Below are 23895 nucleotides of genomic sequence, written 5' to 3'. Positions count from 1 at the left end.
TCAAATGAAACGATTTAAGCCCACAATAATATTTAAGAACACTGCAAAGAAAGCCCACCTAATGACACCTTTCAGAGAGGTACTTATACTGCTCGTTTAGCCTTGGAGACTAAAAATGTAGCAGCAAAGGGCTCACTGTGGCTGGACAGTAAGCAAAACCTGTCAGCCTCAAAACCTGTACACAGATGAAGGAAGGTAATCCCTTGATTTAACGAATGAATAAAATATTCCCTCTTCAATTTTGAAACTTCCCCTTTTGACACCTTGCATTCACCGAGTGGTTCTAAACGAGCGTTCCACCTTTAAGCCAGACTGTGAAGATTCGTCACTCCTCCTCTCAGGTATTGTTTCTTAAGCAGAATGAGGTGCCTTTACTGGGCATGGCTTTCAGAAAAGTCAAGTGACAGGGATATTAGAAAGTTCACTAACGTAGCAGTCTGGGCGTGTTGGTTATTCATGATGGAAATGTGCAGCGCAAATAAAGACAAGGATGCAATGAAAACATATGGGACGCACGGGAGAACACATGGGACATACGAGCGCTCATGTGTCCCATATGTTTTCATTATTTCCTTGTATTTCTTTGTGCTGTACATTTCCATTATGTATTAGAAAGGAGCATTAACTAAGACTAACAATCACACGCACAAAAGAAAAGTTTAACGGGTACACACTATGATGCCCAGCTTCCACCTAATTTAGTTGTCTACAAGTGGACTCAAGCAGCCGAGCCTGTATTTGAGCCATATACTAAACATCACTTAACTACATGTGCCAAACACAGGCATTGATTTCTTACAGCGCCGGCCTACCAAGCAAACCAATTATGCTGAAACAAGTTTTACGCACTGATGCCATCACATTACAACTACAATGTATGCATATTAAAAACAACAAACAAACAAGAAACATTTGTGCCCCTAAACAACTGTTTTCCATCCCTTGAGAAAGTTCTTCCCGACAGAGAGCGACGCTTCCTTCATTTTATCCACTTAGCCACACTTCCCAACCTAATAAACAAACAATGTACCTGAAACACTGATATTTCTGATAAAATTCTGTTATCATAGTGTTATCATTGTTAGCAATGATTTTTGTCTTCAGGTATGGGTCCTTGATAAGGGGCATGTTATGCAGAGGAACCAAGGCAGACTGGAAAAGCGCGCTGCTTTAAGCGAGCCCTGCACTGCACTAACTGGTGCACAACTGTGACTGTATCTGTAGCTGGAACAGTTCTTCGTAAGTATTAGTTGAATCTGCATTTCCTGTGTGCCCTCTCAAAAGGAGTCAACCCTACTGCCATCAGTTTCCAGTGTAGGGCAAAGGCTTTGAACATCCGTCTCCAATCCAATGAGCACTCTCCTGCCCAAGCCATTTTGGCCTGTATAGTGCGAGCATGCCTTGTCAAATTTATTGCCCGAGCCATCATGTAATCTATATCCAATGGAAAAAGCCAATTGTTTTCAGAAATTCATCTATCTCGATGCAATTTTCACTCTAAGTTCTCCTCCACAATGTGGCCAACTGCCCCAATTTCACAATCATACTGTATCCTCTCTCTCTGCAAGTCGAAGTTTTCGCATGTTGTGTAAGACGATATCCACCCAGCCCCACTGTACACAGTCACCGCAATGCTCTATTGTTGATGCTTACAGCACTATTTGTCCTTTGTCTCTAGTGAAGATGAAGACAAACTCTAAAAGGCATTGGGCAAGAAATGAAATCACTGCCAACCACTCAGCCACACGAAAAGGACACGAGGAGAGACGTACACCACACAAAACTGGTGTCCTGGTGTACATCTCTTTTCTTGTCCTTTCCGACTGGTTCCTCTCTTCATAATGTCTTATATTGTAAGTGCAAAGCTTGTGTTGGATGACCTATTTAGCATTCTAACTCTTATTATTAGTGCGATAGGGTTAAAGGCCCGTTCATCCGAAAATCCGGTGTTGTGTTGTGAGCGAAAAATCACGAGCATGGCGCTGACACATGGTACCTGGCAGCCAGCATAGCCAGATCCTTCGATGGTTAGTGCGACTTGAAGAGACCACATGATATCAGAAAGTTAGAAGGAACTGCCAACTAGGCTTGCTCATTTGAGGTTGGAAGGTGGAATAAGAATCCACCTTCTAGTGCTCGTAGTTGATCAGGCAGGCCACTCTTAGGCCACACAGGCACGTTGATATGGCTTGGTTAAAGCAGGGCTTTGTAAGACAGGTTGTAAGACTGCTGTGGTATCATATCAGTGTTCCCCGTAATTTTTAGCAAAAGCTACACCACTATAGGCTTTCAAGCCGTCGACGTGGAACTGTGGCAGGAGCTTCCAACTTCAGTCTCTCGTTTCACATGGGATGGTTATGTCAGAATCAGCCTGCCAGGACTCTGGTATTCACGTTACCCCTATAGGCCACCATACGGCTTGGTTAAAGCGGGGCTTTATACGTGGGCTGGTAGCCTACGCTATCGCGTCATACCCTTAGTCGGAGCTTAAGTGACCCCCATATTTAGATGCAATAAACGCCTTTACCACCACCCCCTTAAGCGCCAGTGAACTTTAATGCGTTCTACGGAACACTGGTTGTGTTTGATGCAACACTCAGTTGCCCACAACCAATACTCTCGCTTCACAATTGGTTCAGCAGCGTTGAACCCGTGTAATTTCTTTATTCTTGTTGCTGTGCGACACATTGACTTACATGTGACTAAATGCTACACTTTGGTGAAAGCATGCATTCATTCACAGGATTCAAACTGAATAGACATTATAACCAGGCCGAGTACTTTCTAGTGTTTATTTTTCGAAAAGATGAATGTTTTTCGGCACTTATATTGCCACGGGTAAAAATAAGCAGCAACGGATGGTTAGGCAGCCTGCAAATACCAAGCCCCCTTCGGTCTCTCCGTCTTCCCACGAGGGGCCACACCATTGACAAGAACTCATGCCACTCGAACTTTTCTTGGCAGGAAGAGCAACGACAGCAAAGCTACAGGGGATGAGTATCTGCAAATGTCTCCCTCCACCAGGTAGTTCGGTCAGCCAGCTTCCACGGAGTCTAGTTTTCAATGCAGTTCGAGCTTTGCTTCCGCGGCCAGAGAAAAGTGCTTTCAACGCCTTGCTTGTCGGAATACAAGATTTTTTTTTTCTTACTAAGTGCAGGCTTCATAGCTATCATCACTGATGAGTAGCTAAAGAAAAATGAAAGAGAACTGCAGAATCTGCATTGGAGTAATGCTAAAACACGGATACTGCTGTTGGTTGCTTTTGGTTGCTTCTAGTTGCTTAATTTACTTCTTGTTTACCCATTTCAGTCTTTGGTACTTTCAAATTGTGCGCCAATCCCTTGCTATGCCTTTCTTCGGCTCTACTTCCGGTTGAGTGACGTCAAATCCTCTACGTCACATTATTTCACTTCTTGTTTACCCATTTTAGTCTTCGGTACTTTCAAATCGCGTGCGAATCCCTTCCTATGCACTTTTTTGGCTCTACTTCTGGTTGCGTGACGTTGCATCCTTTACATCACATTAATTCACTTCTTGTTTACCCATTTTAGCCTTCGGTACTTTCAAATTGCGCGTCAATCCCTTCCTATGCCCTGTGGGGATTCATAATTCCCTGCCCCCTTATAAAGGGCTGCTTGTAGTCAACACGCATGATGACGCGCGCTCTTGGGGAGGACCGCGAGGAGAGGGCACACTGGCCACCCTCCCTTCCTCCCAGGCTCCTGCGGCGACACCGCACGGGTTTCCTTCTCTCCTTCCGGCCTGCCCGCAAAACCCCCTCTCCCCGAGCAGAGGTGAGAAGCGCTTCTGTCGCAACTCGCTGGGTGTCTTTTGACGGTTGGGCGTACATGCGCACGGATCAGCATTTTCCGTCGGAAGACCGCCGCCTTCACCCTCTGCTCCCGGTTCAGCGCGCACTTACTGCCGCAGGCCATGAGCACGAAGCCGCACGCAGGTGAGCAGACTACCTCTCATTCCTTGTGAGTGCTTCCCCCTAAAGTGATTTCATTTCACCCCCGTACGCGGCGTTCGCTCGCTACACAGCAGTTGTTCTTGAATGTATTTTCTTTGCCGTTACTCGAGCACAATAAACTGTTCGAGTACATAACTCGGTGTTTGTCCCCTCTGGCTCAAACCCACTGCAGTAGCGACTTCTCACACCGCGGGTTGGGGGTCACAGCTCTGTCTGTTAAGGCTGCATGTCGGGGCTAGAAGGAGACTGTAGAGTCTAGCCCCCCGTGGCGCATTCTTGCGAGAATAACCCCCATAGCCCTAGAAACACATGCAAGCAGGAAATTTACCAAAATAATTTCTCGGTTTTGGACAGCCCAAATAAACATAGCAAATGGTTAAAAGTCAGTGAATGTTTTGAAGAAAAAATGTGACAAAGTATGGTACATCATTTTGAAGTAAATCAATTTTTAAAGTGCCTCGATAAACATGCGTTATAGAGACCGACATATATATCTCTGATAAAATAGCTATCTGCTAGGTGCTTCTCGCAATCGTGGCAGCTTTTCTGCTGCTCAGGTTACATTCCCTCTTAAAGAATAACTCCGGAGGTTTTTCGACATTCGAATATTGTAGTAAAAATTTTACCGTATGTTCTCCTCTCCGTCCCAACGCATTATACAAAATTTGGGCGCCGTACTATAATCCGTTTACGCGCAACACGGCTTTAAAATATGCCATTTTCATGGCTTAAGTTGAGAGTATTTCTGCGGGCAACATAGAGTTTCTGATGTCACAAACAGTATAACGGCGTTACTGTCCATTTCCTGCGTGATTATGAAATTGTGAGGCTTATATTGAACTACCTCAAACATTTTACGCAGTGAGTCACGATTTTCATGCTTTATTTTCACCATCCAACGCACGTACGAGTGTTTCTCTAATACTGAGTGTGACGTCACCATTTCGTCAACTGGGACATCGTGTCTGGCCGTGAAAACAGTTTTGGTTTCAATTTGCTGTTTTTCTTTCTTAAAAATACTTCAAATTAAAATTTCGAAAAATGTCTTTTTTTTTTTTGGAGTTGGGACATGTTGAAGAATGTAATTCAACTAAAAATACAAAATGATGAAAACACCACTGGAGTTTTCCTTTAAATTGTGCCGCTCAAATGACAAACTTTTAAGCGGAAGACAGTCCTCACACAGCACAATAAACGAACAGTGCGCAGCAGACCAAAGCTGATGGAAAGCTAAGGATGAGTACTCACACATCATATTCTTTGCCTGCTTTGACAGCCATCGGTCCTTCAATCTCACTTTTATCTTTTTTGGCGACAGAAAAGATATGGTTTCGGAACAACACAGCGGGCAGCGAAGAGCAGACACCATCGTTTTTCAGAGGTGGGTGTCTTGAAAACCCGAGACGGACATGAACCCAGAAAAACCGGACAGAAACAAAACAAAACAAACAAGCAAAGAAAGAACGCTTTGTAGTCACGTTCCAACACTGCAATGATTGCAGTTATATAAGAAATGTGGTCAAAATAACAAGCTTTATGACTTCCATTTGTTGTAAAGCGCAGTTACTAATACTATTATCCTGGAGACTATATTCAGCTGCGCAGGAGCCTCGTAGCTTTCCAAGTGCTGCCAAGAAAAGCTGTCGCGGAGTATAGTTCAGGATATGACTTTAAACAAACTACAGAAAAATTTTAACATGCTTTGCTATGTGTCATGGTCTTGACTCTCAAAACCTGCTATCTTCAGCACATCTTTATTGCTAAAAAAGCTATACAGTGCCACAGAACATGGCAACATAACCACCATTTCCTAAAAATGTGCTGCACCTGCTAATTTCGGCTGCAGCATTCTTACGTGCAAACTTCAATAGGTCACTTCATTTACCCTTTCGCTATGACCGAGACTAGCAGCACACAATTTTGGTGGCACCGAAAAGAAGTATCGCCATTCTTTGGTGAATTACCATTCAAGAAGTCCTTGCACAACATGTTCTCTTGCGTAAATGACGACGAGAGAGGCCGAAAATGTCATTTTTAAAGCGAAATAAATAAACGAAGCAAACAGTGACAGCAGGAACCCACAACGCCAGCACCAGCTCTCGCGCTCAATAGCATTGCTACACCGCCGCACCCAGAGACGGCACATCCCCTCATGCTCCCTTGCCCGACCGCCACCATGCACCAAGAAGAGCATTCGCACACACAGCCCGCTTCTTGTGGAGGTTTACCTCTGGGACAGGTCAAACCGTTCGGGCCGGGAGAGAATCCGGGGCAGCACCCTCTTTGCCTGGCCTAAGGTGGTAGGGCTAGCCTCGCAGGAGCTGTAGCCTCTGTCCGAGTTTAGCTCGAGCAGCTGTTCCTCATCTCTAGAAAGGCGGAGGAGGGCTTTGCTGCTGATGCACCACTCATCACAACGTTGCCCGCAAAGGACTATTTCTATCGCGGAATCTCATCAGCTAGAAGTATGCAAGGCAGTGAAATACAATGCATTTAAGCTTGAGCAGGTCTTTAAACAGTCCGACAAAGCTCCCCCCCCCCCCCCCCCCTCCCTTTTCACCACACACAATAAAGCAATAAAACACTGTTCATGATAGTAAATCCTGCCACTAAGGAAGAAGGTTAGGTGGTCTTGTGATTTCTGTCCCTACCAGCCATTGGAATTTTGGCTATGCTAGTTTCAATGCACCCGTACAGCACGTTCACAAGGTACTTCCGACACCTAACAAGAGAGATAACTAAACTTTCAGAATACTTCACAAAACACCCAAGCTATCAAAGAGTGGTATTATTAAATCCAATACTATAAAGAGCAACTGCCTCCATCTGCTCTCCCTCTTGCCGGAACAACTACGCAAACGCCACGGCACTATTTCCAAAGCTGCCCTGGAACAAAGAAACAGCCTTGACCATTGGCGCAATTCATTTTCCACGCACACATGCCCTTTAGAGAGCAGCAGCAACAAACAGCAGCACAAAAGCCCAAAGCAGGCATGAAGGCACTTACACCAACGCATAAGCGCAACTTAGGGAGCCAAACTGGGGCAAAACCAAAACAAAATTGAAAAAAGAGAACACAAAAAGTACAGGCAGTCAAGCAGAGGTTTCGAACAAGTAGCGAGAGATGCCGGAAGAGAACACTGACCCGTCTTCCCCCGTGCTGGCGAACCGAGACATCCGTTCCGGCTTGTCCATCTTGTGCACTCGATCGGCTGGAACTGCCACATGGCACAACGAAACGAATGAGGATGTGTGTGTCGGCAATGCCTTGCGTACGCATGACAGGCTGAACATATTTCCAATATTGAAAGCTCTTCCAGTTGTGTCACTAGCGAAATGCAATTTGGTGCAATTTCTGAAGCACTAAAATTTCCAAATGTGGAGCACTCTGGAGCAGGCAGCACCAATTTAGGAGCTGTCTTAAGCAATTACCGCAAAAACCTGCGTATAATATGAACCCGCAATATAATATGAGGCGCAATTTCGGGATAGAAAAAAAACAGAAAAAAAAAAGTATTCATCTGTGTAGTATAAAGCGAGTAAGGAAAGATCAACAAAGGCATTTATTTGCACTAAATCTTGCCCCGTTAGCCATAAGTGCTTCGCGCCTTCGCGTTTGGTGCCACCCCCTGCTAGGCACCATACAGTGTCATGCACCTTCATGTGCCGGTGCTGGTTCGCTCCCCATCTCACGCTAACACACTTTAGAATTGCATGCACAGTGAGGACGACAGCAGTTCACAAGAAACATGGTCCTCTGGTTGTGGTAAACCAGAATAGGCTGCTTCCAGCTCCACTACATGTTGGCTAGCACGTGCCGCACTCACACCTGTTCGCATCTAGCCCCGCGTGCAGGCACGCGCAGCATGGATCGTGAAAACACTGATCACGGTCGTCACGACATCATTAGGTTTATCAACTGCTGAGAGCCCTTTGCTACTAAAGACACCTTTCCTTAGAAATGCTTTTAGGTGCCTCTAAATGCGTCAGTAATAAAGCACATTTTTCGAAAACGTGAACCCCCGGGAATGCTGGTCAAGCATCCATGATTCAGCAGTAGTGCATGGCCAGCATGACCAACATGGTCAGCATGGCTGGAGAGGCTTGTGAGTGACCATTGCCAAATGCCGAGTGCTGCGTTCAAGGTCTCCACGTTGTGCAAGGTGCAATCAAGCTGCTTCCAGTGCGCGTGTGTGTTTAGAGCACTAGGGTCATGGGGTGGTTGCGAGGGGTGCGGGGCCAGCGTGGTAAAATCAAATCCATTGAACTAGTTAACTGATGCCACCGTGAGATGGCGCCTCCTCTCACTGGAAGCCTGATACTGAGAGCACTGAATAAAATGAGAGGGGAACTGCGAATTTAAGGCTGAAATTTGTTCAGATCAGCATATAATACGAGGTGGAAATCTGACACGATAAAATCGGGGAAAAACAAACCTTGTATTAGAACCAGGTTTTTACGGTAAATATTCAGCCCGAAGTACTTTGGAGCAATGAAACATTTATTGAAGCCCTCTGGTGTATGAGCCTTCGCATCTCTTAAGCTGTCAAACCATGCTAGAAATTTCGACATCACACCTGACAAGACTTCAGCTGTAACTTTTATGTCTTACAATTACAAAGACACCTTCGAGATATGCGTCATACAATAAGGAGCCCATACTTTACATACACTCGCAAGCACAGACAGTAGCTCAAATGATCTGATGCACAGTTCTTCACTGTTTCATTTTTTTTGCAAACCTTGGGCTTTAATGAATTTCTGGCACATTAAAATCTCTCTAATTCCTCATTTATGCCAGCCAGTTCTGTCAAACTGCATGCACACTCTTGCCTCCCTCACGCAGAAGAAATGAAAATTTTCCGAGATCATTGCAAAGTCTGCACTGAAGAAATACATAAGGCTGCTTAGCGTTGCTGCATTGTCCACGACTGGGCCTTTCCTTTTCTGCAAAACCACTTCATTGTCTGTGTTTAATTACCTAATTAACGCACACTAATTTATTCTGTCATTTGCACACCTTTCCTTGACGCTCTATCAGATGGCAACATTCTTTATTTGATATACCAACTACCTAGTTCCTCTTCCACGAGTGACTGATACTGGGCCTTTCCTTTTCTGTAAACCACTTAACTGGCACTAATTAAGTTTCCATGGCGGCCAAACGAAGAGGCCTCCATGTGGCAATGTCACTGCACATTAAAGATCCCCAGGTGGTCGAAATTACATAGCCCTCCACTATGGTACCCCTTTTACTCTTTCAGCTTTCACTACCATCTTTCTCCCTTCCTTTCCGGTTAAGGTGTCCACAGAACAGATGTGACATACACTGCGCCTTTCCTGTTCTGCGAACCAATTATTATTATTATTGGCTCTAATTAGTTACCTAATTAAACCACATCAACCATTTTGTCACTTGCACACCTTTCCTTGACAGCGCATCTTATGGTACCATTCTTTTTCCGATATATCAACTAGTTCCTCTTTTACATCTCTAACAAGGTCACGCCTATGTGAAACCCGCCTACATAGCTGTACAATGCTTATGCATTAATAAGCCTCAGTAATAGGACCTCCGTATTCTTGTGAGGCGGCCAAGCCAGTCTTGTACAGGCCCTTGTGCTGACTGCAGCGATTTCACCTGCAGCATGTACAACGCGTGCGCTATCCCTCCCAAATATGCAAATTTTAACACCATGGCAGAGAGATGAGGGTCAACGGCACAACTGAAACGAATGGTGTGGCGCATACAAAGCAGCATCACACAGTAATGCACATCTGTTATCGGTGGGCGGATCGCACCTAGCAGAAATTTTCGCCCTTGGGCGCGCTGCCAGAGATTTTCTCGAACAAAAAGACTTGACAACAGTTACTGCCACTTATGCCACCTAAATATTTGACTGCGTAGCATGTAGTGCTGCCTACGCTTTACCAATGCACTCGTGCTTATCACAGGTGCGAGCTCTCCCCACAAGCTGTCTTCAGCAAAGATGATGGTGTGGTAGGTGCAACATTCGATGTGCATGGAAATCCTCACACCTGTGCATGTGAGTTGTGCCATAAAGTTATCTTTGCATCATAATAAGATGAAATTTAACCTTTTACCAGTTGATTCAAGCTAGGACTGATCAGCTGGTCAGTCGGAAGATTCCGAACAAACGAAAGACAGAGCAGGTCAACCATCTTGATGTGTGCACTGCTCATGTTTTATAAGGAACAGATAAAAGAGCAGCAGCTTGAAATGCAGTATAACCTCGCCATATTAGCGGTGGCTCAAATTTAAGACATATAAACTACACCACAGAGGCTCACGTTGCTGGGAGACAGTCATGTTTATCCTAAGTGGGCTTCAACAGAGATAAGCATTTTGGAATGGCTGAAAAAATTAAGGTTAGGCCTACCCGAGTAGCTGGTGCACGAACCCCCAAACCCAATTCATGAGAAGTCAGTCTGGAACTGTCTGATGCGGATTCCCGAATTTTTACCAAGATATCACAGCTCTACTGGTTTGGCGCAAGGATGGTATCAGAGTTGTCAACTCAAAAATAGAAAACCCGCAACAGGAACCCCGAAACACGTTACAAACCTCCAAATTTATTATTTTCATCAAAAGAATAAATTTCACTCATTTTGTTTTGTTATTTGGACAGTAAACAAAAAATCAATATTATCAGTAATGGAAAGCACCTTCTTTTTCTAGAAACTTCGGACTACAAATACTTTCATTCTCAGGAGTATCCCACCTGCCTTCTGTAAACTAAAGCTGCAAAAGCATTTCTTTTTTTCCTCACTACTACAAGACGTCATCTGCTTCATCTTGGTTTGCTGACAACTGTGTAGGGAACTGTGCAGTGTGCACTCTTACCGCTGGCTCTATGGAACACGCCAGTACTGCTGCCAATGTAAACCCATTCATATTGTGCCAATCTTTTGGATTACGTTTGAGATCAGTTCGTAGCTTGAGCCGAATTTATTCTGCCTTAAGAGTATTGACTCGAATAATTAAGACAAGATGCTCCATCTCTGTTCACAATTAGGTTCGCTGTTTACATGCAATATTGTTTAGTTGACTGAACAGGCATCACAAGTGCACATTCTACTAGAGCTGTATCAGCACCAAGAGAGGAAACTTGGCCAGCTTGAACAAGGCGTTTTGGTCTCAGGCATCCCTGTACAGTAAAAGCTCATTAATTTGAGCTTCACGGGACGAGAAAAAAGGATCAAATTTTCGAATGACCTTGAAACAACTGACAAGAAGCATTTGCATTACAGCAGATTTACCGCATTTACTCACATAATGAACACACCTCTCACCTCCTACCCTTTGCTGCTACTTGAAAAAAAAAAAAAAAAAGTGTTAACTGTTAGTGCATCCTTTATTTTCGCGCCTTTGCTGTAGCAGTCCACAGTGCATTTCTCGGCAGCGCGCAGCGGTAACATCATAGCCTGTTGATCTTTTGACATTGGCTCTAGCGGTGGTGTAAGGACTTGGCAGTGTGCCAGCTGCCTTGACAGGAATTCCAATGGTAGCTTGCTCAAACCTATTCGTTTGCCCACGCCTGGTTTAATTCAGTATGTTCACATTATCATGCCGCAACAAAGGTGAGCGTTGTCCACTGCCACAAAATCATTGGAACGCATGATCTTTAAGAGCGAATGACGTTAAAAGCCAGCATTATGATCATGGCTGACCACGTGCTTTCCCTGATTGATCGGTGAAAGGATTGATGACTCTCACAAAAAAATATATATATATAAAGAGAAAAATCTCATTTTTTCCCCTGCGTAATGAACCCTAGCTCCCAACAAATGTAAAATTAAAAAAAATTAAAAAATAAAACAATGGGCTCACTAAGTGAGTAAATCACTTACAGTGCCAAGCTATTATAGTCTAAGAACCCCACCAATAAAAATATTTATCTGCATTTCCAAATTAACTTGGATCGAATTACCGAGCATTTAGTAGAAAGTCTTGCAGGCTGCACGGAACAGGCAGCAATTAAGCAGTTGCCGCCAGTCACTGTACCGGTCATGGCAGCAGTTAGAGTTTATCCACTCTTCTATGCATGGCTTTACATAGTTTTATACTTTTTTATCTTCTGTTCCCTCTTTGAACATTCACAGCCTTGTAATTATGCCATCCTATTGCGGGGGCATTTCTTTGGCCATGTGCTGGGTACCAGGCCGTCCAGAAATGGCAACAAGTAATTCGAATAATCCGTAGCGGAACAGACTTTCCGAGAACTAACGTCCTTTTTTTTTTTTTATCACAGACCCCTATGAAGCTTGGCTGGACCAAGTTTGAATTATTGATGCTCGAGTTAACGAGCTTTCACTGCATTTGTTTACTTCCTCTCGGAATGCAGCTATGCTCTCATGGTTGTTCCGGCTTATGAGAGTGGCTTTTCTCCATCGCAGTTGAATGGTAACAATGTTTTTTCATCGCACTCGTGATATCCGTAAGGGGCATCGACAACTCCCTAACTAAGTACAGAGCATTCAGTTGCAGTTGGAACTACCAGTTTCCATTATCGCAGGCACTCTTTGCTAAGTTCGTGTACATAATTGACAGGTGGCAGACACTATGCTCAGCAATAACAACTACATGATTGCATTAAATGACAAATATATCAGGGCGCATTGAATGTGTTCGAGTACTCATCACCCTGAAATCTAATTTTAATGTGCTTACAGCGACTTTCTTTTTCATGAACGAAAATAGTTTTCAAGAACTTAGACTGTTACAGTTAAACCTCATGCAGCAAATTCCTCAATATTATGAAGTTTTTCAATTCTCCAACATCGCCCCCATCGAAGTACGTGTATTTCAAAACTCCATGTAACAAACATGTCGCGGCAGCTGACCTTGATGTAACGAACTCGCAGTGCCGGCTGTCTCTTAGCTAGTGCTGAATTACTGGAAATTTGGCAGAACCCCACAAGTTTCAGGACGATAAAACACGAACTGACGTGACAGGAATGCCTACAATAGCAACAAGCGACCGCAGTTGATAGAATGTGCCGTTTCAGCGCCGACAGTGCATCTACGTGGAAAACGCAGTATCCACTGTTTTCGTTTTCTGAACATGGCACTACGGCAGTTCACGCTTAAAACCAGCGAAAAATAATAGAACAAGAAAAAAGATTCGGGACCAGCAGTGCGCGTCCATCGCTGCTACGCGGTTGCTCGCGGGGCTCCCATGTGTCGGTAGCAATAGCGGAGCGTGGCGGCGGCCGGCGACGCATAGTAGGTTTCCTTGGGCAACGGTGTGCGGGCGAGCGGAAGCAGGCTTGAAGACGCACGCACCTCTTTGCATTGCGATGACGCGAATGCGCGCGCTCTCCCCCAGACTGATTCCTCCTCCAACGCCCTCTCCTCACTCCCTCATAGGTGCCTCGTGCGAGCTGCAAGAGGCACCTGTGCTGCAAGGCCGCCGCAGTCGTATTGCACTCTCAGAGCGATCGCGAAACATTTCACCACTTCTATGACTTCGAATAATTCTGATTTACTGCAAACACTTTCAAGGTGGTTTCCCATATAATGAATTCTTAATCTGGTTATCGCTCTGCATTGTTCTTTTGGGTCTTCACACGAAAACTGTATATAACGATAACCTGGATGTAACGTAAACTTGAGGACAATTTACAATTTCGTTATATCTAGGTTTAACTGTTTCAATAAAATATGCAGGATGACTGCAAACTGGCAAAAAAAGACCAAAAAGATCTAAAAGAAACTAAAAATCCCTACTCCCTCAATAAGCCATTTTTGCCCAACAAGATCTAAAAGATAATAAAAATCCCTCCTCTGTAAAAGCCCGCTAAAATTAATGGGAAAACCGCTAACTCAGCAACGCTAGGTGTATCACCATTTTCCTAAGAGGTGAACTGACAGAAGGCGAGATACTGCAGTTGCAACTACTAGAATCATCTTGAGCTTGCAGGTACAGTGAATGCCCATTAACCTGAACTCCTTCAATGAAAAATTCTGGTTAATTTGACCAGCCACTTTGGTCCATTCAACACTAAAAGCAGTATTTCATAAGCCTGAAATTAACTTGAGATCTGCATTATATTTTATTACATTTTCTTAGCATTTAGCCTATGGCTTGTTCTAGATATGCAAGAATAAATCCTATTTCTATTCCTACCTCCTGCAGTACTGAATTACTGTTCTACAATAGCTTTTCAGTACTGAAGCAAAAAAACATGATGACACTACAAAAATCGTGAATGCATATATACAAGCAACATAAAAGGTGCAATCATTTGTCACATTTAAAAATTCGCCTAAATCAGGCTCAGTTCAATGGAGGTCTACCCAAACTAAGCAACCAGTGCTCGCCTACAGTCTGCTGCGGCACAGCACGGAGGAAGTGTCCTACCTGATATGCTTCGGCTGAAGTCTGGCGCAGCAGGTCTTGTTTTCTTTTTCCTCCCACCGCTGCAGAAAAAAAAAAAATTAAAATAAAAGTGAAATAAACAACCAGAAGTGAAATAAAGTGAATGGCACAGAGCATACACCTGCAAAATGCAATGCACTGCCAGCTGCCCACGTTGCTGTTCGTAAATAAAAAGGCGCTAGGTTCAGCTACCTTTGAACGTTTCAGGTGTGTTAGCCATCAGCCTCAGGCACAGCCGCCGCCGCTGCTATGATATTGGCTCACTTCCGCACTTCGTAAGCTTCACAGCAATGGGCTAGTCTGAATTCTGCCGCACAATGCGAGGTGAACAACATATGGTGCACGAGTATGTGGAGCCATCCGTGGAGCTCCTGGGGTACTAGGTGCAGGAATAACACGAAATAACACAAAACTAAAAAATGAACGCAGTAGAACTAATGGCCTAAAACAGCAAAATCCAAGGCAGTTTGTGTGCCAGCTGGCTTCCTAGGCTGTTATAGGATCTAGAGCACTTAGAGATGTCATGTTAATCCTCACCTTTGGCAAACCTCTTTATCTTTCAAACAGACCAATCAGTATATTTAAAAATAGCTTGCAGGAAGAGAAATTCCGAAAGCACATAAAATAACTTCTTAAGCCAACACACGAGGAAAAAGCTTCCTTTGCCTCTGAGTTTCTATTCCACGGTGAGCCCAAAATCAATTACCAAGACTTAGGGTCAAGCACGTATGAGGACAAGAAAGTGAAAAGAATCTGATGTCAAATGATGCGCGTCAAGCCTATGAAAGATTTTAAAACAGGATTGTTCCAGTTTACACCTCAACATCTCAACCGTAAAGTTTGAGTACTCATGAATAAAGACCGCATGTAACTGGCTCTATCAACCATTTCAAAGCATGCCTTGCCGGCCGGGTCAAGGCAAGGAAGAGAACAAAAAAGCAAGAAACCACAAATAACCACACTCCGCTTCATGAACAGCCTGCAATGCTGCCGAAGCTAGCGCACACCTACAGCTGCATCTGAACTGAATGCCATCATACATACAAAGTGGAGACAAAGCTCATGGTGCTAAGGCTCAAGTACCATCTTTAGCAACTTCTCAAATGTTGTACTTCTGTTATCACTTTTTATCATCCCACTCTCCTCACCAAGTAAAATTTTTATCTTGTGAAGTTCAGCCTTTGGCTGGCACACAATCAGCTCTGCCGCCAACAGCACACAAAAAGCAATTCAAAAGCAGTTAATGTTACTGAATTTACAGGTATATATAATGTGACCCCACTAATGTGAAGCTGAGGAGAGTTTGGCACGTGATAAAGATGAAGAAAGGAATAAAAAATGACAACACAACCCTGACTTGCCTAAGTCAACTGCAGCAGAGGATGCAGAAAACACGAACATAGCACCTGACACTACAGAATCAAAGGATTCGCCGGTATTGTCCGAGAAGCAAAACGTCAGACACGAATGAAGCACCGTCAAGTAGAGCAAAGCCTTTGACATGTTAAAGAGCACTAAGTCACTGCGCCATCAGAAAGTTCGCTTCTTCTAATGGCTAGTAACTCATGTGATGAAGATAGCTAAAGCTGCCATCATTACCTGCTAGCATTACCTTCACTCCTTGGTTCCAAATATTATGTCAGATGAGTTCTGAAACTGATGACCCGAGGAAACCATAACTAGGACTATATTCATGCAAATACAGCCTAATCAGAAGGTTAAATAATTTAATGCATGGCTGCCTTGACCAGGATTTGCACTGCCCAGCACATCAATTTATAATTCCATGCTGTCGTCAGCAACAAGCCCTAACTAAGGCTTCGACTGGTACAAGTGATACGGGGTGCAGTAATCTGTCTTTTTGGGTGCATTACTTTTACGCTTCCCACAGTGCTGCCTCTAAGTGTGCAATGCAGTACTATAACAAGCAAACATGCAACTCACTCGGTGAGAAAGGGGTCTTCCAGAAGTTCAGCAGCCGTAGCTCTCTTTGCAGGGTCTGGCTCAAAACACCTGCAAAAGCAACAAAGCATCGGTCACTTAGACGCACACCCAAGCTCCACAACTGCTCTGGCAAGATACAACTACAGCCGCAGATACGGACAAAATGAGTCACAATAAAAAAAGAGGCTACGAAAAGCCCACAGGAGTGGACTTGACCACCACACATTATTGTCATGATGACTGTTTCAATCTAAATTACTACAGTTCTAAGCAACTTAAGAGAACATAGAGGATAACCAGCGGTTGACCTTTACAAGCTGGATACCACATCCAAGCACAACGAAAACACTTTCCATTAGGGGAGTGTGAACATCGAAATTCTCTATCACGAATATGGAGAGAAAAAAGTGACCTTGAATATTGAATTGAACATTCAATACCTAATTAGTGTTGAAAAATTAAAAAAAAAAGCAAACATTTTTCGTCGTGTTATTCCAGAATTCCAAACAAATTTCACCTAGAATTGCGCAAAAGTGCAGCACACTGCCTGGCAGGACAGCCTACGATATCAATGCACACCATTAACTAGAACTCAATGAGCTGGCACAACACTGCTACATGCTACAGGTGAACAAAAATACAGGTGTAAAAGAGCATGTAAAAGGGCACTCAGTTAGGGCAAAGTGTAACGCAGGAAAATCAGCACCTAGGCATGCTCAGCAAGTAAACATTCGCTGTACACACGAAAACATCCCCTGCAATGATAAGTGCTCCTTGTCATAGAAGTATATATGTCATAGAACCACTTGTCATATAAGTGCACTGCACTGCGAAGAGGGTAGAGGATGCCTCTACGACTTCGGAGCCCTTCTTCAACATTTCTGACACTGTGCGCAAAGCAAGGCACTAGAAAAAAATATGGGAAAAACTTCGGTTTTTCCTTAGGTTTCATCTCAAATTCTGACAACCTTCATACAGGTGTTTATTAGATAAAATTACTCTGATGCATATGATTTGTACCAGTTTTTTCAGGCTAAGTAAATAATTAAAACATTTAGTTAATTCTAACATTTTCCTTGGTTCTTTGAAGGCCAAATTAAAGAGAGCTTGCTCTGTATCCAAAGTGTGCAAAAATTCAGAAAACTGATTTTTAAATAATTAAATATGAGTCACATAACAAAATATTCTATTCATAACCAAAATTTCAAATATTTGCGCTCTTCTACTTTCTACAGAAAAGGTGCCCTTTTGGTAAGATGGAACAGACTGAAATAAAATATGGGTGTGGCCAGTGCCACCTGATTTTGCAAGTGAAATGCCTGTGCTGGTGCCGATGTTTTGATCCAGATCACAGAGGTTAAAGCTACACTGCTGTTTACTTAGTAACTGTGGTAAATAATAATTGTTTTACAGGAAAGAGAGGCACTGTATCTGTCACACTTTTTCCCAGGACACCTGCACTGCGCCGTAAGGGAAGGGAGGAAGGCGGGAGTAAAAGTGGAAAGAGGTGGGGTAGTGGAGGGCCATGGTGTAATTTCACCACCCTGGGGATCTTTAATAATAATAATAATAATAATAATAATAATAATAATAATTGGTTTACAGGAAAAGAAAGGCGCTGTATCTGTCACATTTTTTCCTGGGATACCTGAACAGTACTGTAACAGACGACGATTAGCTGAGGTCAGGGGATAATTATCTGAAGATCCGGAATCTCTTCCCATTACCGATGTCAGTTCATATGCAGTCACATACCGAGCGGCAATGCTGGTTAACAAGGCAATGATGCGATGCCAAAGAAACACTGCCTTGTGTTCGGGTTTATAACAGAGGTGTGTGAATATTCGCAATTCCGAATATGATTTGAATATGTCTGCTATTTGATTAGTATTGGAAAATTTTAAAGTTAAAATTTCCAAAACACAACGAAAATTTTCCAATTTATCACAGCTTCCCATATTGCACACTTCGCCGCAATGCTTCAACACTGGGCTGTGCAGCGAAGCCTCCTCAAAATTTGACAGGGTCCTTTTGTGAAGACTGAAGAGGGACCTTCCCTTTTGTGAAGAAAGCCTTTCCGACAGTGTGCACAAAGCAAACCACATAAAAAAAAGAACGGGAAAAAACGCCGTTCCTACTTCGGTTTGATCTCAAATGTAGACATCATACACGCGTTCATCAGGTAAAATTATTGTGATGCAAACAGCTTTCGGCAATTTTTTCTGGCCCATTTGATAACTGGAATTTCGGTAAATTCAGAAATTCTCTCTGGTCTCTTGAAGGCTGAATTAACAAGAGTTTACTATATTCAGCAGCAATATGACAGCTCCACCTGTTTTCATATAGGGAGTTTCCACCCCATAGTGGTGGCCATTTTGTGGTGCATGAAGCATGACAAAAAGCTGTAGGCATATCTAATCAACTCATCATTATCTAGTTTGGCTTGCACTGCTGATGCTGCGCTCTGCACCACAAAATGACGCTACCCGTGACGTCAGTTGAATACTATCGCCTATAAGTCCTCCCTGTACAAAAAAAAAACTAAAATTTATGCTTTATTTTTCATTAGGGTAAACACTTCTGTGCAATTCTAGTTTAATTTTACTTGCAAATATCATATGAATTCTGAAATGAACAAGACTAACAGCGGTTGCTACTTGTAATTTTAATTTTTTTCACTGGATCAGATATTCAATATTTGATTCAATATTCAAAGACCTTTTTTTCCCGAATTTGTATTAGATTCATATTCGAAAATTTCAATATTTGCGCACTGCTAGTTCTTAATGCCAGAAATGTCAAAGATGCTGAAAGCACTTTCAACATCTGTAAGCCCTGTATGCCGCGATACTGTCCAGCTGGTTACACTTTAATTTACCCTCACCTTTTGATGAACTTCTGAGCCTTCTCTGACAAGGATGCTGGGATCTCAGGGTGGATCTTGAAGCAGCCCACTTTGAACATGGCTGCCTGTGGTGTGCCAAGCTGGAATGCAGTACATAAGTGCGAAGCATTTTGAAAGTTTCATTTGGCGGGCAAGTTGCGCAAAAACTAAAGTAGCCATGCCAGGACTATATGATGCAAGAAATGAAATCAGTCAGTTTGCATGAACAACTAAATAAATGCAATATATATCGACTGTATCAGTCACAAGTTATGGACATATAAATACCATGAGACTGATGCCAATAAAAAAAACAAACATTTATTTCATGCTTTAGCACATCCAAACTACAGTAGAACCCCACTGGTACGATTCTTTTCGCATTTTCAGAGTCCTCGAGCAGTTTTCAAAAAGAAATTAGAAACAAGTTTTTTTTTTTTTTTATGTCCACAAAAGCTGCACCACAACTTGCGAAAATGCTGCCGCCATTGGCTCAAAGCTGCTGTAACGAGTGTCGTCGGGTCGCTGCGCTGTGGTTCAGTCAGGGACACACGGGCTTTGAGAAAGTTTTGGAGAAGGTCTACCTTCTTGGGAATTAATTTTGGCAAGAAGTGTGTGTGACAGTCTGCGAGTCTCAAGGAGGATGCCTGATAAAAAAAACTGCTGCAGCCAAGTCCCATCGTCACAACATGGCGAGGAAAACTTGCACAGAGAACGCTTTTCGGAATCAATGCGAGGGACCTACATACACTGTAGGAGAATTCTAAGGAACATGGTACTTTGCAGCTCCTTAAGCTGGATTTTTCCAAGTTTATTTTAAAAAAGCATCATCGTATTCACTCATTTCATCGAAATTTTAAAACTCCCTTTTCTTTGTTTCTTTATTCAAGAAACCTTACAGCTTGTGCAGGACATTACTTCACCTCTCAAAGCTGTATAATGATGAAATTTTGTATGGACATTCATCAGCATTTGTAAAATACAGCTATATTATTTTGATAGCAATTTGCTGTTGTAAATCAGATATAAATTTCAAAAAGCAGTGTAGTTTCACCGATAAAGAATTTAAAGAGTAATATCTTTTTTAAACTTTCAGGAAAAATTTATAACACTTTATTCACATTGTGCAGAGTGCATCACAATGGAGGAAATCACATATTGCTGACTTCTTTGTGACATTTACTATACTGATATCAAATAGGTGCACTAAGACACCATTATACTTCAAATGCATGAATTGCAAAAATTAATTAAATTAGGTAGGCAGGAATTAACATCACATTAAAAAGCACCATCACAATTGAAACCAGCATCTAGAGGTTCCACAAATATTCCCATACCCATAAATATGTAAGCTCCGAATATGCAGGCTGGCTCCCCAAATTTCCACTGGCCAATTATGTAAAAAGATTGACGTACGTGAAAGCTCTGATGCATTTTTTTTTGCAAACAGCCTTGTGTGGTGGGAAAACAGTCTTGAAAATGTTCATTGTAGTCATAATTATGTCTTGTGCACAGGAACCATTAGAAATGTTCATCTTGAAATTATTTGAAGGAAATTAATATTATATTTGCAAGGCCTAATTAGAAATCTATGCAACACAGGCTCGGCTGTTACATATCAGCTGAGGCAGCCCTCCTACGTGCTCTGTTGCAAATGTCACTTTACAATCGTGCTTCCCGCTGGGCCGGTTGTTTTTGAGAGCCCATGTTTAGACCATGCAGAAGAGCAATGGCACATCCATCCCGCCACTGTGTTTGACGGCTCACGGGACACAATGTCCATCCCAATACCGTGCAAGCTAACAGGTAGGGACCTTCTTGCAGATGCTAGCGAATGGGGCAAAAGTGAGACTGTGCCACAGCAGATGGCCAGTAGTAGTCCTCTACGAGACATAGTTGCACAGGTTGGGTTCAAGGCATGTTTTCTGTCATCCTCCTAGTTCTTGCCACCTACAGCTTAAAGGTTAAGTTTCTAGGTCCCAACAGACGAGGATTGCACAGTGTTGAAATGCTGCTTCTGTGTTGAAATAGCACAGAAGCTCAAATGTGCGTCCCAACTTTGCCATCTACCTTCCTCTTTCTGATCTTCCTCATAAAAGGAAAGATTCACAGCGCTAACAAACAGACACTCATGAATGGACACACAGGACAGGCGCTATTTGTTACTGTCTATTTGTTAGCGCTGCAAATCTTTCCTTTTATGAGTAATGCACAAAATAGCCCACCAATTAGTTTTACTTTTGACCTTCCTTCCACACAAAGCTATTCATGTAGACGGAGAGCCACCACAGAGCATTTAGGACGCTCCGCACATGCAAACAATCAAAAGAGCCACAAAGCTTTGCAAATTCCAGAGAACTAATTACAGGTAAAAAAACAAACAAAAAAACAACAACAAAAAAAAAACTGCCTACAAGGACATTTTTACTTTCAATGACATTTCCCGACTGCTACGTCTCCTGGCTGCATGTTTTCTTTCCACAGTCCCATGAGAAGTGCAACAGCAAGTTTATACTGTGCCTTCTTAAGGCGGGGGTCCCACTCCGGCAGCACGAATGTGCCATTTTAGGCAATGTTTGCGTGAGCATTCTGCGCGTTGTTCTTTTTCGAACATCACAATGTAGGCATCATTCGAAAGCTTAATATACGCTCTGTCAAATGATGTGCGCTGCTTTAGTGTGCCAACGTTATCAACTGCGTGAGAGGTGGTATTGCAGATGACAAATTCGCTAGCGTCGTTGATATACCCTACTTCGGATTAATTTGCTGAAGAAACTGCTGCACTTAGAACAGTTTCCTTTGGCCTACACATAGAATGGGTATTTATATTAGGAAACATGGTGCGTAATTAGTTTTAATTTAATCAGAATTTGATCGACAGCCTTTTCAACATGGTAAAGTTTGGCTATTTTGGGCACGAATATCTGCGCTTTATCAACGTGCACAGCAGTAAAATTTTTACCACTTCGGGCGCACATTATAATAGTTGAGTGTACGAAGTTTTATCGAAATTTATTCGCTAGTTCGTTTTTAATTACCTTTCCATTTTGAAGATTTCCGTAATACTGCCTCACATCGCATAGCTTGACCAGAAAAACCGCTCATTCTACAGCCTAGGAATCATGCATGGCGAAACTAGAATAGTCGTTATTTGTGAAAAATGATTGCAAATTGCGCTTTATACAATTCGCACGATTATACTGAGCCTTCAAATATAATCAATTTTTCGTACACGACATTCAATCGAGAAGGCCGTCATACTCAACAACGTGAGCCTTGTTTGAGTTGGCTTTTTTTTAATATTGTATTACTGTAAAATAAAGTTAAAATAAGAAGCACAAACCATGGTGATAATTAGTATTTGCACCTGTATTTGGTCATTAAAGGTTTTTTACTGCTAGCGCCATCTAGGTAAAAGCAGCAAAAGTGTGAGTTCATTCAATAGCCAGGAGAGGCGCGCGTGACTACACTCCTTCAAAGTATTGAAGCTAGTCAAGAAACCTAGAAGTCAGCTTCTCTGCAGTGCAAAAACCCCTTCACCATGGCGGCCAAACCTGTTTTGGGGGCAGAAATCAGGTGCAGTGCAGGAGACGTCTATTGTGGTAATAATGGCCACGTACATTTCCTGCACCCCTCTTCTTCTTGTCGCAATTATGGGATTAAGAACCCCTCCGTTTGCGAGTGCCATTCATAACACCTCCCCTGCCCCTACCTCCTCCAGGCTCTCAATAGTGAAGGAATTCTGCTCAACACGTTTGCGCATGACATCAGGCTGGACATAGAAGTATTCTGCGCTGCACCCAACTTCTGCCCTCAAAACAGGTTTGGCTGCCATGGTGAAGGGGTTTTGCTCTGCTGACTTCTAGGTTTCAGCAACCCACCTATACTACTTTTGTGCTGTGAAGTGTTTTACTTGTTGCTATTTGCATTGCTGTTTGTGAGGTGAGTGTCACACTTTTCAAAAATTCATTGCCTGTCCAAACAACTTCTTTCTGCAGCAGATCCAGTTTCAAACATCCCATAGAGGAAGAATTTCGACAACTCTCTCACCTGATGCAGAGGCTACAATTCATGATATAGAGGAAAGCAGGGAGTGTCAGTGGAGTGAAAGGAATGAATGGATACCTGGAGGCACCACTCGATTGAGAACGTGGTGCGAGACACCCTTGGTTCTTAGCACAAGGAGACGCATCTACTCAAAGTGGAAACACAAACAGTTCATTAAGAAGGACCGCGGAGTGAAAGTTTTTTTTAGGTGACAAGACATGACACGCACACTATGTGCGTGCACGTTTTGCGCGCATACACTGTGGTTTATGCGGGGGCTATTCGCTCGCACGAAGAACCTACACATGGTCACCGCATCGCCCTTTGCACCCCTGCATTGTGTGCGAACAGTGGACGCTCGCCTGCAGTGCTAAGCCGCTAACCTTCACGCCCGATCGCTGAGGGGCTTTGCGCTATTTTGTGCTTTTCTGAATATGCTTCTGGCCCTTTACTTTTTCCCTCACGCATTCGTATTTCGCCAGGCGCTTCAGGCTCGGATAGCAAGTGACACGGTTAGCAAAATCCAAACAGAATGCGCAGAATCTTCCGGTAAATTTACATGTATCGGGCTTGCTTTTCGGCTGGCGACAAAAGTGCAAATTTATCAAAATTAAGGCATGCCTTGACAGATTGCAGGTTGCTTG

The 23895-nt window shown here is 43.1% G+C and overlaps 1 protein-coding gene across 11 annotated transcripts in view; it reads right to left on the bottom strand.

Annotated features, from left to right (window-relative positions):
• The window catches only part of Ask1 (apoptotic signal-regulating kinase 1), a 177056-nt gene that overhangs the window by 38498 nt on the left and 114663 nt on the right, over positions 1 to 23895 (bottom strand). For 6 of the 11 annotated variants that reach the window (XM_084598099.1, XM_084598108.1, XM_084598103.1 and 3 more), the window contains exons 20-24: positions 19202 to 19302; positions 16318 to 16386; positions 14356 to 14414; positions 7116 to 7188; positions 6202 to 6339 (exon numbers count right to left, since the gene is read on the bottom strand). In XM_084598099.1, coding sequence (XP_084454225.1) covers positions 6202 to 6339; positions 7116 to 7188; positions 14356 to 14414; positions 16318 to 16386; positions 19202 to 19302 — 440 coding nt within the window. The remainder of the gene's footprint in view (positions 1 to 6201; positions 6340 to 7115; positions 7189 to 14355; positions 14415 to 16317; positions 16387 to 19201; positions 19303 to 23895) is intronic. The other 5 variants (XM_084598126.1, XM_084598147.1, XM_084598138.1 and 2 more) reach the window with 1 other exon arrangement.

The sequence above is a fragment of the Amblyomma maculatum genome, chromosome 1 (genome assembly GCF_055883805.1).
Source record: "Amblyomma maculatum isolate TAMU_Amacu chromosome 1, ASM5588380v1, whole genome shotgun sequence".
Classification (NCBI taxonomy): Eukaryota; Metazoa; Arthropoda; class Arachnida; order Ixodida; family Ixodidae; genus Amblyomma; species Amblyomma maculatum.
The sequence above is the reverse complement of the archived record's forward strand: the minus strand, read 5'-3'. Positions and strand labels throughout refer to the sequence as shown.